Source organism: Papio anubis, chromosome 6 (genome assembly GCF_008728515.1).
Source record: "Papio anubis isolate 15944 chromosome 6, Panubis1.0, whole genome shotgun sequence".
NCBI lineage: Eukaryota > Metazoa > Chordata > Mammalia > Primates > Cercopithecidae > Papio > Papio anubis.
The window spans coordinates 154,006,593-154,024,671 of NC_044981.1; the positions used below are offsets into that span (position 1 = coordinate 154,006,593).

The 18,079-nt window shown below is 42.0% G+C and overlaps 1 protein-coding gene across 1 annotated transcript in view; it reads left to right on the forward strand.

The window, feature by feature from the left end:
• Positions 1-2,258: 2,258 nt before the first annotated feature.
• Positions 2,259-18,079, forward strand: part of CCDC162P — a 29,856-nt gene continuing 14,035 nt past the window's right edge. Inside the window, 5 exon segments of the mRNA XM_017958424.3 lie at positions 2,259-3,994; positions 6,580-6,772; positions 9,446-9,573; positions 15,584-15,784; positions 16,507-16,628. Coding sequence (XP_017813913.2) covers positions 3,875-3,994; positions 6,580-6,772; positions 9,446-9,573; positions 15,584-15,784; positions 16,507-16,628 — 764 coding nt within the window. The 5' untranslated portion in view covers positions 2,259-3,874.

The following is an 18,079-nucleotide window of genomic DNA, read 5'->3' on the forward strand; positions in this document are numbered from 1 at the left end:
TTTCCACTGGTACCAATCATTTTGTAAGAAATCATAATTTCAGGTTGGACGCAGTGGCTTACGCCTGTAATCTCAGCACTCTGGGAGACTGAGGCAGGTGGATCACTTGAGGTCAGGAGTTCATGACCAGCCTAACCAACATGGTGAAACCCTGTCTCTACCAAAACTACAAAAAATTAGCCAGGCATGGTGGCACATTCAGAAGTCTAAGGCAGAATAGCTTGAATCCAGGAGGCGGAGTTTGCAGTGAGCCAAAGTTGCACCTCTGCACTCCAGCCTGGGTAACAGAGTGAGACTCCGTTTAAAAAAAAAAAAAAAGAAGAAGATAATTTCATTTTTGGAATTCTAGTCAAAGGAAGCTATTAATTATTAAAAAGTTGTGCCAGGCGCGGTGGCTCACGCCTGTAATCCCAGCACTTTGGAAGGCCGAGGTGGGCGGATCATCAGGTCAGGAGATCGAGACCATCCTGGCCAACATGGTGAAACCCCGCCTCTACTAAAAATACAAAAATTAGCTGGGCATGCTGGTGGCGCGTGCCTGTAATCCCAGCTACTCGGGAGGCTGAGGCAGGAGAATTGCTTGAACCCAGGAGGCGGAGGTTGTTGTGAGTCGAGATTGTGCCACAGCCCTCCAGCCTGGTGACAGAGCGAGACTCCGCCTCAAAAACAAACAAACAACAACAAAAAAACCAAAGTTATATGTTTAAAGCATAGAAAAATCAAAGCAAAACGAAAAATGCTGCTAGAGGAATGATGAACTATTAAGTATTCTTTTGATGAAATATTATGAACTATAACTACTATTTAGAAATGTTCACATTTACTTATTAGAAGGTTTCTATGTTTCTGCTTGAATGGTTAAGAAACAGCACATAAAAACTAATTATACAGTCACAGAAGTGAAGGGGGACCCAAAGAGCAGCCCCATCCACCTTTCTAATATTGGCAATTAACCATGTAAGCAGACGATAATCTGTCCTGTTTGTTAAGATTCCAGGAGTGTTCCTGTAGTTGTACTATAGGCAATGCCACATACACAAAACAATTGATAGGTCTTTGGAGAGCCAGGATATGATTGTTTAAAATTTATAGCTAAATGGATTCTATACAACTGATTACTTAGCAAAGTTTTTATAAGAGTTAATAGATGTAAGATGAAAGATTAGGAGCCAGTGATTTCAAAGCTTAAATGACTCATGAGTAACAACTAAGAAAATCAGATTGTTTTTCTTAAAATACAAAAATATACTATATATATATATATTTAAAAACAGAAAATAGGCTGGGCACTGTGGCTTACACCTGTAATCCCAGCACTTTGGGAGGCTGAGGCGGGCAGATCACCTGAGGTCAGGAGTTTGAGACCAGCCTGGCCAACATGGTGAAACCCCATCTCTACAAAAAAGACAAAAATTAGCTAGGCATGGTGGCATGTGCCTGTGATCCCAGCTACTCTAAAGGCTGAGGCAGGAGAATCGCTTGAACCAGGGAGTTAGAGGTTGCGGTAGCCGAGATCGCGCCACTGCACTCCAGCCTGGTGACAGAGCAAGACTCATCTAACAACAACAACAAAAAAGACCCCAGAAAATAACAAATGTTGGTGAGGATGTGGAAAAACTGGAACCCTTGTGCACTGTTGGTAGAAATGTTAAGTGGTGTAACTACTATGAAAAACAGTATGCAGATTCCTCAAACATTTAAAATAGAATTACTGTATTATCCAGAAATTTTACTTCTGGCTATATACTCAAAACAATTGGAAGCAGGGGTTCAAAAAGATATTTGTACACCTATATTTATAGCAGCATTATCCATAATAGCCAAAATGTGGAAGCAACTCAAGTGTCTATCAACAGATGAAATAAGGTGTGGTAGTTCCATAGTTATTATGGAATATAATTCAGCCTGAAACCAGAAGGAAATTCTGACACATGCTGTAATATGTATGAATCTTGATGGGATTATGCTAAGTAAAATAGGCCAGTCACAAAAGGACATTACATGAGATACCTAGAGTAGTCAAATTCATAGAGACAGAAAGTAGAACGGTGGTTGCCAGGGGCTCAGAGGATGCGAAAATGGGGAATTCTTGTCTGGTGGGTACAGATTTTTAGTTTTGCAAGATGAAAATAATTCTGGAGATGGGTGGTGATGGTTGCACAACAATGTGAATGTACTTAATGTCACTAAATTGTACATGAAAAACTAAGATGGTAAATTTTATGTTATGTGTATTTTACAATAATAAGAATAGATAGATAGATCTATAGATAGTAAGAGAGAGAGAGAGAGAGAGAGAGATGATAGATATCTAGGCCAGTGTTTTTTAACCTCTTTTCCATTATGGCTTCCCCAACAAATATCCTTTTTCAACTTTTTTCCCTACTCTCCTCCTACGAAGAAATGCTAACACCAGAGATATGCCATAGATTTGCTTATGTGCAATGTGTGTATCTGTGCTTTATATATAAAAATAATAGGATGTTTTTTTGTCCTCCAAGAGCCACTTTCCACCTGAGCATTATCCCCCCATATAGAATGTATGTATTAGGCTGTGGTGACATGAGATCAGAATCTATGAAGGCAAAACACAGGATTTTTGACGGGCATATGTTAAAAGCACAAGCAGAGATTACAAATCATAGAGTCAAAGAAACCTATATGCACAAATATAAAAGCCATTCGTACATTCTTTTATTTAACAGATAGGCACCTACTATGTATTAGGCCCTGTGATAGGTGGTGAACAAAAATAGACATGTTCCTTACCCTTACAGTACTTTGCAATCCAGTGGGTGAGACAAATATTGGTCAAAAATCACACAAATAATGTAAAACAGGGCCATCAATTTCCTCAAAAGAGAGACTGAGAGCTCCTTGGTACTATAGGGAGGCTGGGCAGGAGGGTTTCTAAGGAAGTGATGATTGAGCTGAGGTTGGAAAATGAAAAGTCTTTAATTAGGTAAAAAGGAGAGGGAGACCTTTCCACAGAGTGGGGACAGCCTGTGCAAAGGACCTGTGGCCAGAAGGAACATGGCACCCATAAGAAACCAAAAGACAGGAGTAGTTGGGGCACAGACACGAGGTGGAAGGTGATGCACAATGGAACTTAGCTCTGAGTTTCTCAGTCTTGGCACTATTGATATTTGGGGCCTGATAATTCTTTGTTGTGAGAGGCTCTCCTGTCCATTATAGGATATTTAGCAGCATCCCTGGCCTCTACCCAGATGCCAGCAGTACCTCCCGCTAAGTCATGACAACCAGAAGTATCTCCAGACATGGCCAAATGTCCTCTGGGGGGCAAAATCACTCTCAGCTGAAAAACACTGGACTAGAGAGATGCGCATGGGCCAGATTGTATGGCCCTGTTAAGGAGTTTTGCTCTATTCTGTGGCCCATGGGAAGCCTCTTAGGGATATAAAAGGGGGAAGGAGGAATGACACAATCAGAATTGCATTTGTAAAAGTTCCCCAGCCAGCAGTGAGTAAAATGGAGAGGAGGGAAAGCCCAGGCCAGAGGAGTCATGCATAGACCATTTAAGAGGCTAGGCCAGTTTAGAAGCTCCTAGACTAGTCCTCATGACATATAATAGCTTGGACTAGAGTAGTGCGTAGTGGAGATGGGAAGAAGTGAAACGGGAAAGTTCCCTGATTTCCCCTCTTAGAATGTGCAACAGGGATGTGGCTCACCTGTTCAATGGCCCTGCAGCTTAAACGCCAAGGAGTAGCATGCAGATGGGCAGGTGCAGAGGCCAGGGCAAGTGCTTTGTGCTCTCAGCCCCACTTAGTGTCTAGCAGTGGGTGCCTGCAACCCCAGTGTTACAAAGCCCTTTCAGCTTTGCTGTCTGCAGATGGCTTGAGTGCTAATCAGCTCAATGAACCCTCTGCCTTTTCACAAGGGCAGAGGGCCAGTGTGACAGCCCTCTGTATCCCAAGCTCTTGCCCAGTGTCCCAGAAGAATCGGATCACACGCGGCCTCCAAGGATGGGTGCAAGGTTTTACTGAGTAGTGGAGGTGGCTCTCAGTGACATGGATGGGGAGCCAGAAGGTGGAGGGGTGGAGGAGATAATCTTCTCCTGTAGTTCAGCTGTTTTCAGCAGAACTCCTCTGGACATTCAGAGGCCTCTTCCCTCCTTCTCCGTCATGCTGCCCGGCTGCTCTCTGCTGCTCTGCATTGCTCTCTGCCTCTCTCTACTGCTCTGTTCTCTGCTTCTCTCAACATTCAGCTTCTTGTGTGTGTTTGCCCGCTAAGGTCTCAGGTTTATATGGGCAAAGGATGGCGGGCCAGAGTGGTCTTGGAAAATGCAACATTCAGGCACAAAAACAGGAGTACCTGTTCTCACTTAGGTCTGAGGGCATAGGCCCAAGGGTGGAGCCCTCACCCTTCTCTACTCAGCACTTCCCTGCCCCACCTCCTATATCAGAAGTGGATGAATTTGAGAGACAGGAAGTAAAACTAACAGAACTTGGTGATAGATTGGACAAGTAGGGTGAAGCAGAAAGAGAGGTCATGAATGATTCATGCTAGAGGAAGTGGATGGGTGGTAGTGCTATTTAGTAAAATCAGCTGCAGATAGCCTGGGTTTGTAGGGGGAAGATTTAATGATTTGATCATTGTTAAAATTAAGTGGGCTTTGAGATGCTCAGGAGCAGTTGCCAAATAGGTAATTGGATGTGCAGGTCTGGAGCTCTAGGGGGTCGGGATTGGAGGCATAAACTGGGGGAGCAAATGGTCTAAAGGTGGTAATCTCAGCTATGAAAGTGTCTGCCACCTCGTAGGGAAGGAACAGAGGAGGAAAAGAGGAAGTCCCAGGAGGTGGCTTGAAAGTGGCCGTCATTTAATGACTTGGTAGAGAAAAATAAATACACTTCACAGTGTCAGACAGAATGACCGGAAACTAGGCAAAATCAGGGAAAACGTGGAGTCCCAGATGCCCAGAGAAGAGAGTGAGTCAAGAGTCAGGAAGCACTAAATTGTATCAGATGCTCCTGAGAGATTACATAAGATGATGAAAGAAAGTTTGTTGCATGTAGAGCAATGGTCATTGTTGGTCTTAGCGAAGGTGGTTTGGGTGGCTTAGTGGAGCCAAGGGCCAGATGGCAATGGGTTGAAGAGTGGGAGGTGAAGAAATGGAAATGGAGAGTGTAGATAACATCTTGGGAGACTGGACAGTGAGGGGGAGGAGAGCCACACAGTGGAACCTGGGAAGGGTGTGAGGAAGTTTCACAATGAGAGGGACGTGTGCACATTTCAGTGTCGAGAGTCCAGAGGAGAGGAGTGGGATATCCACGAAGGAGCAGGGATGCTGCTGAGGTGGGAGGCAGTGGTCCTGGAGAAGGGGGCACCACTGTCCTCCACTGTACAGAGGAAGCAGGAGGGGAGAGGTGTGAGCCCTGGTGGGGGCGGCGGGGAGTGGTGCCCGGAGAAGCTCTTGTTGGGAGTAAGAGGAGACTACGCCTGTGAGGGAGGGAGTTCCAAGGCTTGAGGAGAGTGGAAAAGTTTGAAATTGTGAAAATTATTATGAAAATAATGATTCTCAGGGAGCAGCAGATACTCAGTTTTCTAAGAAAAATAACATTATGATGGAAACACTTCTTACTTGTGTTAGATTCCTAGGATTGTCAAAACAAAGTACCATAAACTGCATGGCTCACAATGACAGAAATTTATTCTCTCACAGTCTGGAGCCACAAATCTAAAATCCAGGTATCAGCAGGACCGTGCTTTCTCTGAAGGTTCTAGAGGCAATACTTCCTTGCCTCTTTCAGCTCCTGGTAGTTGCTGGCAACCCTTGGCAATCCTCAGCATTCCTTGACTCACCCTAGTCTCTACCTCCATCTTCACATGACCTTCTCCCCCACGTGTCTGTCTCCAAATTTCATAAGGATCCCAGTCATTGAATTAGGGCCCACCCTAATCCAGTATGACCTCATCTTAACTTGATTACATCTGCAAAGACCCTATTTTCAAGTAAGTTCTCATTCACAGGTTTCAGGTAGACATGAATTTTGGGGGACACTATTCGACTTAGTTCATTACTAAGCCACGAAACTGTGCTAATACATTTTAGAAGTACTTATAGAATTAAAACAAAAATATTTTTAACCTAACGTTTAAGGATTCCAAGTGCCTTACGCTCATAGAGTCACATACTCCTGACAGCTAACGTAGTCTGTAGTGTCTCCACAGTCTCCATGTTACGGATGAGGAAACGGAGGCTGGGAATAGCTGAATGACCTGCCCAGGATGAGATCCTGGCAGAGCCGGAACCTGAACCCGGGCATTCTGACTCCAGAGACCACTCTGGGCTCTATTCCCTACCTTTCTCCAGTTGCTACTGAATTTATCAGAAAAACAAACTAGTCAGCTAGTTATCCACCTCAGGAACTACCTCTTCCTGCCAACATTCTTTGTTAATATATGTTTTCTACATACAGCTTTTTATACATTCAGAATATTTACAGCTTCATACTGGCAGCCCACTGTGTGGGAGCAGAAACCTGCTGCTTGTCCATGTGGGATGGCAAAATATAGCTCTCCCTTTTCCAGTAACATCTGGGCTTGGCTTTCTTTCTCCAGGTCCACGGCATCCAATTCATGGAGTTCTCGGAAGTGGAGAACCAGGATGACTACTACAGCACGGAAGCTGGCTGTATCCACACCCAGGACCAGCAAGGGGTGCATGTCATGTATGAGGAAGCCTTGAGTGATCTCAAGGAACTAGAGGCAGAGTTGCTGCTTGTGGCTAGCCATTACATTGAGAAAGAAAGGGGTGAGAAGTCAGATTTAAAAAAAAAAAATCAACTGCCCAAATAAACAAAAGACACTAAGGGCTTCTTTTTATGCTCTCCACCCCAAAATATAAATACATATCCAATAGTATCTGAACCTACAAGAAGCACACACTACCCCCACCCCTAAAATGCATTCACTTTAGAAGAGAAACAGTTGTTTCCAGCTCAAGCCCCGCTTCTGATAGAGATGGTGACTACTGTTTCAGGGCTGGGTTGTAATTCTTGCTGTGGTTCAGACTCTGCTTGTTGAGCAGGGGCATTTCTTTCCTTTTCTTTCTTTCTTTCTTTTTTTTTTTTTTTTTTGTTGTTGTTGTTGCAGCAGGAAGTTTCCTTTATAATGGCGAATTTGGTGATACACAGTTCTAGCATAGAGCCTCAGTCACTGGGCCCCAGGAGGCAGTAAGCAGCAGGGCTGAGAGGGACGACCCACTCCAGGGCTCATGTCACACTGACACACGCGCCAGGAATGGCCACCCATGTACTCCTAAAGTTCAACCCACCCACCAGTTCAGTCAAGAATTATGCTTTTAATTCTTCATGTTTGGCCACTGAAGATCAAATCTACCATGATGACAGGATTTCAGTACAACAGGCTCTTTCCAGTCACAACAGACAGAGATGTCCAGGCTCTTGATACGAAACAAAAGTTCCTTTGACTTCTCTTGCAAGGACCGAAGAGATAAATGTTTTCTTTATGATCTGTTGAAATGTTTACATAGACTTAAAAAAACAACTAACAGTTATTCTGTGCTCTGGTTCCCCGGAAGTTTTCTCATGATCTCCCCTTCGATAGCTAGAGGGCTTGTGTGTCAGGGGACAAAGAATTAAGACACTTTAAGCAATAAAAATCCTAGTGTAACACTCAGAGTCAGATCGTGAGCTTGAGGGGGCAGGAGGGGTGGGAGGCAGGTGCTCCGATTGAGTAGCAGGGCGCAGCCTTCTGGGAAAGCCCAGGGGAGACAGAAGCATCAAGGAGCAGGAAGCCCTGCAAGGGAAGACCCAGTTTCTTCCTTGCTCTCCTGAGGTACAAGGGACAGCACGGCCCCTGCATTTTCACTTCTCAGGGCCGAAGACCTGACCTCTGACCCTCTACCCACTCTGATGACCTGCACGCTACATTGGGTGGTCTCTGACTAAAACAGGCTTAAGCCAAGATTTGGGATTTTACTCCCAGGAGCATTTCTGGGTCACCCACTGGGTGGAGGGGATGTGGTGCAGGACCCTGAAGAAAGGAAAATAAGCAAGTGAAACAAATGACTTTTCTAAGTGGTAGACCTTGAGGAAACTGCATTTAGCAGCAGAGACAGCCCTGGGTTCCTAACAGGAAACCATCAGGATGCAGGAACATCTGGCTAGGAAAATGCCAGACAAGCCCCAGAGGAAGAAATCGTTACTCAGGGTAATCAAGTAACCCATAACCTGTATTTTCTCTTCCTTTTGGCATCACTCAAATTGATTCAATTTTAGAAATAGATGATGTAAGAATATTCTTTTGGGACACTATGACAGCATTGGAATTACATCTGCAAAGAGCTTAGAATTTCTAGACACATTGCAATACCTAAAGGGAAACTTAATCAGGGTTTGTGCTATTTTGTAATATGTGTAGACTGTAATTAAAGAGAATTCACATTCATATTGTTACAAAATGCTGCCCAAAGAAAGTTTGACAACTAACTTTTCAGATCCCAGACAGAATTAATTTGAAGTAGGATTGAATTAATTGTCCTGTCTTTGCCATTGGTATCTGAATCATAGGATGCAGTGATGGCATCCAACATTCCAGGGTATTTAATTTCAGCTCTTAGCTTTTATCTTTACTGGTTATCCTACATACTAATGCACCATTTGGTCCATATTAATTTATAATAGCATGAACTATTTCTAGCTGCTAAGAATTTAATTGGACTGAGACACTTAGTCAGTAGTGTCTACACTGACACTTTAACCACATGGGCATCTTTCTTTCAATTGAGCTGGTAAATGTATAGTCATCTATTGTGAAATGATTTCCCAACTGTTGCTATGAAAGTTCTTGATCATCTTTCTCTTGTTTAGTACCCATCAGATATGTGATAATTATTGAACTCAAATTTCAGCACATGAAAGTATCTTATCTTTGAATATTTAATTCTGATATACAATAGTTAAAAATTTAAAGCAACAGTAATGCCAGTAGTGAAAAGTAGCATTAACAAAGTTAAAAAAATCAGCTGAATAATGAAAATTACCTTCATTGATTTAAGTTAGTAATTAACATAATTAAAGAATATCTTGGAAACATTTCCCAATGATGGAAATAGCAAGTCAAACTGAGTTTGTTGTTAAACCCCAGGGATTTGTTTTTAGAGAAGGAGAAATATATACCTTGCCTTTAAATTGTGGGTTTGAAGACATTTTAGCATAGATTTCTTGTTAACTAAACTTTTTATTTTATTTCTAAGATTAGTCTTTAAAACTGAATTTAAAAAATAAAAACAAAAGCTCCTGTTGACTTAGAAGTAACAAGTATGAACTCAGGCTTCGTCCCAGGGACTGGTTCAGCATTTCTGTTTCTGAGATGGAGCTGATAATCCAAGGGGCACATTTCTAATTGGAACAGGTTCCTTGGAAGACCTGTCTCTAAACATTCTCACCCTCTTTTCTCCCAGGTCACAAAGTGGGCAGCCAGCCAAAGAGTGGCCAGGACTGGGGATGGGCCCATGCAGGTGTGGACAGATTTGCTGTGCTCTCTGACATATGGACTTGGGAAGCAGCTCTTCTGGAAAACAAGCGCCAGGTATTCTTGCCTAGGAGACAAAATGTCTGCTAAAAAACCATTCTTACAAAATCCAGTCTTTTTTCTGTTTTTGTTTTTGTAAATAAAACCCAGTTAGACTTTTAGAAAAGTTCTCAATCAGGAGAATAATTATTTTATTTAAATAATCTTGGCTAGTTATAAGGATGTAATAAATTTTATTTTCTTTACTGAGGTTCATCACAAACAACAAAATGTGAAAGATACTTCTTTATCTTACAGGTATTATTTGTTAGAGGACTGTATAATTCCTTCTTATAATATGTATGCTTTTAGTGAGAATGAATGATGATTTCATTCATGCTCATTGTGCAGTCATAGGGACAATGCTCACTTTGCTAATTACAGACAAGTTGACCTGATCATGGCCTGTAGAAGCATATGCCACATGTGGGTAGGTGAAAGCATTGGACAGGGTGCTGAGTGCAATGTTACGGGGGTGAGTTTAAAGCAATGAAACAGCAGGTTACTAAATCATCACTGTGTCACAAATGGTTCATATCCCAATAATGAATGAAACACTGCAAGTTTACTGTTCTTCATTTGTGCCCTTAGCATGGATTATCAGCCCTTCTAATAATCACCAATTGTTAGGCATTTACTTATCAAATATGAAGTATTTACTCCGCCAGGGACTGTTCCAGGCATTCAGGGACATATAGATAACTAAGTGAAAATGATCTTTATCTTTAAGGAATTTATCATCTACAAAAGATTCAATCTCCAAGCAAAAATTATAACCTAGTTCCTAACAGTTTATAATTGAGTACATTCATGAGTCATGGGGACTCTGCAGAGAGATTTGTCCTGGGGGAGGGGAGCACTGTCCGGTGTAAGAAATGCTAGAAAGCCTTTCCAGAGGAATCGATATTTCATCTTGATACTAAAACGTGAGTAAGATGTTGTCTGGCAGGGAAGAAAAGATTCTTAAGCAGACGAAACAGCATTAGAATGTCTGGGGAATGTAAATGGGAAGGACCAGCTTGGGGGATTTTATTTTGAGAAATAAAATCCTACCTTCTTGGAGGATGGTAGGAGACTGTTATGGCTGGGATGTAAAGGCATGATGGGTGGCAACAAGCCACACATGTGTTTTGGGTGCAGCCTATAAAGGACCTGCTAATTATATTATTTTAGAGTCCATCTTATAAACAAAGAAGAGCCATTAGTGAGTTTCCATAGAGAGAAATATGATCAGAGCTGTGTTTTTAACAGCTACCTTGGGCGTATGTGAGAGAATGGATTGGAATAGAGCGCCCCTGAGAGAAGAAGTGCAGTTATTGCAACAGTGACCTGAAAAATTAGGAGGAAGCATACAATGACAATAGAAGAATAGAAAGGCAGAGAGGCGGTGAGACTTGGAAGGAGGAACAGACCTGAGAATACTTTGTAGAAGTGGAAATGGCAGGATTGGAAGACTGGATCTGGAAGTTGGGGCAAGAAAGTAAAGAAGGAATTAAAACAACTTCCTGAGGGTTAGGGAGGAGGTTATTAACTGAAACTGAACCCAGGAGGAGGAAGAGTGTCTTTAGAGGGGAAAATGACATAGGCCCTAGGACAACAAGGCATTTGAGGGGGTTTGCTGAAACTCAGGTGTGAATGTTTTGTGGGCAGCAATAGGTCTGAAGCTCAGGAACAGGTATGAGCTGAGGTATGAATATGGAGGTTGAACCACAGTGATGAATCAAAACAACTGGGAGAAACTAGAGATATCTGAAATGTAGCCCTAAGTAATACACCTACATTTTTTTTTTCTTTTTGAGATAGAATCTCGCTCTGTCACCCAGGCTGGAGTGCAGTGGCACGATCTCAGCTCACTGAACCTCTGCCTCCCAGGTTCGGGCGATTCTCATGCCTCAGCCTCCTGAGTAACTGGGATTACAGGTGCACACCACCATGCCCAGCTAATGTTTTGTATTTTTAGTAGAGACAGGGTTTCGCCATTTTGGCCAGGCTGGTCTCAAACTCCTGACTTCAAGTGATCCATCTGCCTTGGCCTCCCAAAGTGCTGGGATTATGGGCATGAGCCACCGCGCCCAGCCCCTGAGTAATATACCTACATTTAAGGGGCAGGTCATGAAACAAGAAGCAGTAAAACTAAATAGACCAGAGAAACAAGGAAGAAATGAGTTTTAATTAGGAGGGGATGGTTACTTGTGGAGTTCCATGAAACGTCAAGAAAGGAACTCCTAAAAACCAAGCAGCTTGGTCAGATGGTCACTGGCAGCATTGCAGGACTCTCAGAAGCATGGTGGGGGTGGAAACCAGGTTATAGTGCACTATGATATGGTCAGAAGATGGGGAAATGGCAATGTTTTCTTTGAATTGTTTTGCTAGTAGAATAGATGGTTCACCATTTCATCTGCTCTCTGGTTGGTCTGTTACTCCTAGAGATATAGGTCACCCAGCCTTTGGCAAACAATTGGCCAGGCTTCAATAGTGCAAGCCTTGGACTTTGAAAAAAATGTTCCTCTTTTCAATGATAACTGGCCCCTACAGCATTAGTCTGGAGTCTTAATCTGCCCATTGGAACCTTAATCAACGGAGTGAGAGATTTAGATGCACAGTGTAGTAACTGGAATGGCTGTATGAAATATAAATAAGACAGGATCCTTAAACTCAACAAGTTTATGGGTCCAGGCATGAATTTTTTTTTTTTTTTTTTTTTTTTGAGATGGAGTCTTACTCTGTCACCCAAGCTGGAGTTCAGTGGTGCAATCTCAACTCACTGCAAACTGTGCTTCCTGGGTTCGCCCCTTTCTCCTGCCTCAGCCTCCTGAGTAGCTGGGACTACAGGAGCCCACCACCACACCTGGCTAAATTTTTTTTTTTTTTTTACTTTTTAGTAGAGATGGGATTTCACCGTGTTAGCCAGGATGGTCTCGATCTCCTGACCTCATGATCCACCCGCCTCGGCCTCCCAAAGTGCTGGCATTACAGGGCGTGAGCGACCCCACCCAGCCCAGGCATGAATTTTAAACAGCACCCCCCACCCCTTTCTGTACTCTCTCTCCCTACCTTCCCTTTCAATGCCTCTGGGCCTCCTTTGGAGGCCCCCGGCAAGACTCAATGGCAATAGAAGAGGAGGAAGGCAGAAAATACTGAAAAACGAACCAATTTCTCCACACTTCAGCCTAGGATTCATTGTGTGGTAAGGTGTCAGGACAGTCTACTAGTTCCTTCTGTGGTAAATGAAACTATTTTGACTTAAAAACATTTGGTGAAAATATCTCCCTCTTTTCTATCCTGAGAATAAATTCCCTTTAGAAACTGAGCTATCGGTGCGAAAAGTGTAAAATGGCCAAGTCAGAAATTTTGTCAAAAGAGCCTATTTTTAATGGATAAGCCAGATTTCTATCTAAAGTAGTTTATTTCCCCCAGTACTATTTCCTACAGCCAAGTTTCCTCAGCTGTTTTTGATTGTTAAATCTATTGGTATCACTAGGGTTAAGAATTGCTTGAACATATTGGGTTCTTTTAAATCCTTATGAAGCTCATAAAATTAGAGCTGGTAGAAACTTAGGTAGATCAAGGGATTCTTAGAAAAGTCAGGTATCAGCTGTAGCAGCTCCTAAGTGACACTGTACCATCTGCTAAGTCTTTCTACAGCTACCGAAGGACAAATGTACTGGATAAAAAGATCATTCCTTAGAAAAGCCAGAAAGAAAATGTCCTGTGCTAAGTTGGGTCTAGCAAAGATTTTCTGTTTTGCACTTTCATTTGACCTAAAATACTATTTTAGAAGTTTTTTTAAATCCCAGAAAAAAAAAATGAAGTAAAAAGAATATAAACACAGTAAGGTTTGAGATTATTTATTTTGTCTATTTTCCCATTTTCTCCAATATTTTGTGCTTACCATCAGCACGCACCACATATTATCTTGCCTGAGAGTTGGCTCTTGACACACACAGGTGACATTTGACAGACTGGGAAGACTTCTTAGACAAATACCAGCCCAGAGTTGAAATGGAAATGGGCCACTTAGCAAACAGATAATAAATAGAACCCATGAGGCAGAAAGATCTTGGCCCCATCCCTGTTGGGAAAGAATTCATAATAAAATTATGCAATGATCTGAGAGCCTCTCGAGGTTGAGCACAAAGCTGAAAGAAGCTTCATCAATTTAAAAAGAGAGCCACAGTTTCCTTCCCCACAGCTAAGTTTACCAGATAATATAGTGCAATACTTGGGACATACTTATACTAAAAAAGTATTTATTTATTTAAAATTCAAGTTTGACTAAATGTTCTATATTTTTACTTGCTAAATCTGACAGCCCTATCGACAGTGATAAAATGGCAATTTAGCATGAGCCTCTGCAGTCTGGTATCCGGTTGGAATCACCATCTAGAACCCTTCCCCCACCCCCAGCTCCCCACAAACTCCCCCTGCTAAATAACCAAACAATTGGACTCTGTGCAAAAACAGGTCAAGGAAGTATAAATACGATAAACCAGCTTCTGGGATTGCCCTGGCCCAGCTAAAAATGTTCAAGTGAGTCCAGAATGAGTTAGGGAAGTAATTGTTTCTTTCCTACCTTCACCTGGGTCTACTGAGGGACACCTTTCTTACCCCGATCCAGCCATTCTTCCTTCATTTCTGTGTTGTCTTCTGCTGTGTCATAATTGAGTGTTATTATAGAGCAGAGGTTGGCGGATGGAACAAGGTAACCGAGATCACCCAGCTGGCATGATTTTCCCTGGGGCTCATTTAAAGGCAAGGGTGGTCTCCACCTTCCCTCACTTTGCACTCTTGATGTGTGAGTTTCTGACTTGTGGAGCATCTCTGTGACCTGAGCTTTTAGTTTCCTTTGGTGTCTTCCTTTTCATACTAAGGTTGATCCAAGGTCCCTTATACCCAAAGGACATCCTACAAAACCAGGTGCTAAATAAAGTGCTTCAGGCTCTTCCTCCTTGAGCCTTAGCACTGGGTCTCCAAAATAAAGTATCTCTTAGTAAAGCAGTATTTGATTCCTAGTGTGCTATTCATCCTCAAGGGTTCAATTCTTTTGTGTAGAGGAGGAAAAACTTTTTCCTCTGCTTTCTTAGATTCAGTGCCTGGGCTCTGAAAATGAAACTGACAAAAGACAGATTAACAGGAGAAGGGATTTATTATGCACTGTACACATCAGAGCTACTTATCTTGCCCTAGGGTCCCAGTTGGGAATTCCAACCCAGTGATCTCTGAAGAGCTTTTTCCGATTACCATCATGACTAATCACACACAAATAGAATTTACACACAACAGAAATTCCTTAAGCTCACAGACAAATGTAAAAGCAAAATCAAGAGACATCTCTTTCTGAATTCCCACACTAAGAACACTCTTCAGCAGTTAGTGTCTGGAAGCTTTTCTGGGTTTTTAGAAAAGACTTGCGAACTCCACTAAAACAGATCTCCACTGGGGTTTTGGACACTTGATGTGTTGGAGAATTCTGTTTGTAAGGCCCAATCTAGAGGACTTCAGTCTGGGATAAATCACTTTAAATATAGGAAGCACATTTACCCTCAGCCTTCCGTTCTACTCCTGTATCGTTTTTGCATAGGTGAAATGTGAACAAACTATTAAAGAGGAGGAGTCAGAAGCGGGGCTGAGACTGTAGAAGTCAGGCGGGCACCTACTCAGCTTTGGTGATGGAATAAAATGGAAGAAGGAGAATGAGTCCTTGGAGAAAGGTGTTGGAGATAAATACATTAAGTGTCTTAATGTGTTGTCTGATTGGAGCTCATAATTATTATATAATTACCTCACCCCCTTTTTATTTGTGGATACCAGAGGAAGAGGGGATGGAAGCAGGAACTCAAACTCAAGCCTAGTTCTTCTGGCTCCAAAGTCTGTTCTTTCCCTTTCCCTGTCTAACTCTGTCTGTAGGTTTACTAGCTGCATGGCACTGTATTGGTACTGCATCCCCACAGTATGGTGGGGCCTCCCATCTCTTTGCTGGGCCCCAAGGCTGCCTCTGCTGATCCCTGACTACCAACCTTATTTGCAGCTTCTTGACAGTTACTTTGAAGCCTACCAGCACACGTTGGACCCTGAGGAGAGGTTCGCCTTAGCACAAGTGATGACGGACATCGTGCACCGGCGCCCGAGGTTTGATCTCAGCCACCCCTATTTCGTTAAGGCCTACCGAGAGGAATGCACCTGCCTGAGGCTTCACCTGCAGTTAGTGAGGGGCATCATCACCCAGCAGGTGAGTGTAGTTGGGTTTTAAAATACTACGTGTGAGAAGAGGATGGAAAACACAGGCCAGAAATGAAAATAGTGTTTTCCTTCCATTGCAGATCTGAAATCTGTGTTTTCTAGGCCAGCATGTACAGCTGACTTATTTGTAAGCTCATTTGCGTTGTTGAAATCCCAGTGTAACTATGGTCTTAAAGAGAGATTTCCACCCCTAATTAGAGTTAATAGTCCACAAGGAATTGATGACCTTAGTTTTCATTAGATTGCAAAGTTTATTTGTAGTGAAAGAAGAACTAATGATACATCTTTTTGACATTAATGTATAAAATTTTGTTTATTTTTTTTAAAGTGTGATTATTTTTAGGACACTGAAAGAAACCATCATATTGTATGTCCTCTAGGGAAACGCTAATGACATGAAGCAAGCAAGAGACAAAGAATTGTTGCCACCTGGTTGAAATTTTTTCCATGTAGTCAATTATTTAACAGAAAGATTTCTCTTTTGCTTCTTAAACTTGTCTGAAGTCAGTTGTCTTTGCTTCCCTTGGCTATCTGGCTCAGACTGAGAAACCAGCCCATTGCAAAAGAGTCTTCAAAACAATGTCAGGGTGAAAATTAGTCAAATGATGAAGAGACACAAAGGGACGAAATCCTTCTCATGTCAAGGCTTATAACTCATGGCTGTGGGAAAGTTTAACTTTTCTAATTTTAATGTTTACGCTGCATTTTTAGATAGAATGTCAGCAGGAGTATGTCCAGAGGATTTGGCGAGAGGATCATCTGGACAATAGCAATACATTTGGACTTCCCCTTAATATAGTTTGCAAACAACTTATTTCCATCAACAATAGCTGGTAAGTTGATGTTGTCTTTATACATTTTATGTGTGATCTTCTAGATTAATTAAGGATAGAGTGTTAAATCTCAGTACTACTCTATAAAGCACTTCTCAAGTGCTTGGGGGAGATGAAAGAAATAGGTACAAAGGCCACAAAGGAGGGATTCCCTTGTATATTGAGTATCTTTTTGTTTTGTGAATAATAAAGAATAGGAGGCTAGAATTTAAACATATGCCGCTGGGTACAGAATCATCATTCTCTTGAAAAGGCCTGGGGAAAAAGCAGTTGCTCTTGAGATGCTGTCAGGATTTAACCAGATGCACCACACGAGCCTACATGTATAAAGCTTGAAGGTGCTTAAAAGCTTCTTAAAAAGGAATTTAAGTGTCACTAAAGAGGTTTCTGCAGATTTGCCTTGGAGGGTCACAACAGAGTTAAATTTAAGGAACAGAGTTAAATTTCCTGTGACCACTCAGAGATGGTACACACTTTGTCACCCCCTAGATAGGCAGCATAACCATCTCCCTCATTCCCTTTTAACCTTTGAGGGTAGAGGAAACTGGGAAGCAGGTGACAAGCCGCAAGTTGATCTGCATGGCTCTAGATCACAATCTCTCAATTGCCTCCAAATGGGTGGAGAAAATTTCAACATCCAACAAATATTTGTTTGGCACACAGATGTGAACAACACAGGCATGGTTCTATGTTCCTGTGAGGTATACAGTCCAGCAGTAAAGGCAGACTTTATGTAAGAAATTGCCATAATGGGTTATGGTATTATCTTGGGGACAGGCAGGGCATCATGGGAGCAAATATCTGAGATTCTCATTTTTTGAGAAAGAGCCCCAGGCTCAAAACTCTGCATTTTCTCCATAGATCTTCCACAGGACTGATTTCTTCTCTGTAATAAACTTGAGACACCAGCTGTGTGTGTGCAGCTTGCTATGGCAAACATTTACTGTCCAGGAAATGGTTTCTGGCAGAGTAGGCTAGGGTTATATGGATACTAAAACCTGCCAGAATAGTCTCGAAAGCAAGTATTATTTGCTTGGTGAGATTCCTTTCCAGACTTTAGGCTGTTTTTATTTTGTAGATTCAGGACTAAGAAAGATACCATTTGCATCAATGTAAAGGGAGTTACAATGTTCTTCAGTTCTGTGTAGGTATAGAAGGACTCTCGACTTGTGCTGAACCCTTTATAGCTAAAGAAATAACCCACAGATGAACTTTTTTTTTTTTTTTTTTTTTTTTTGCTTCTGGCCTCATTCATTTATGAATGATTACAGTCAATTTGAATGATTCCAGCAGTTATGTACAGAATTTAAAAATTGTCTTTGTCTGTTAACATTTTGGGAAAGAAGGGATAAAGATTCAGATGAAATATAGAAACTAATAACCATGGAAATTATTTGTTTTTTATGTAGTCACTTTTGAACTATTTTGTTATATATTTGAGTAAATACTGA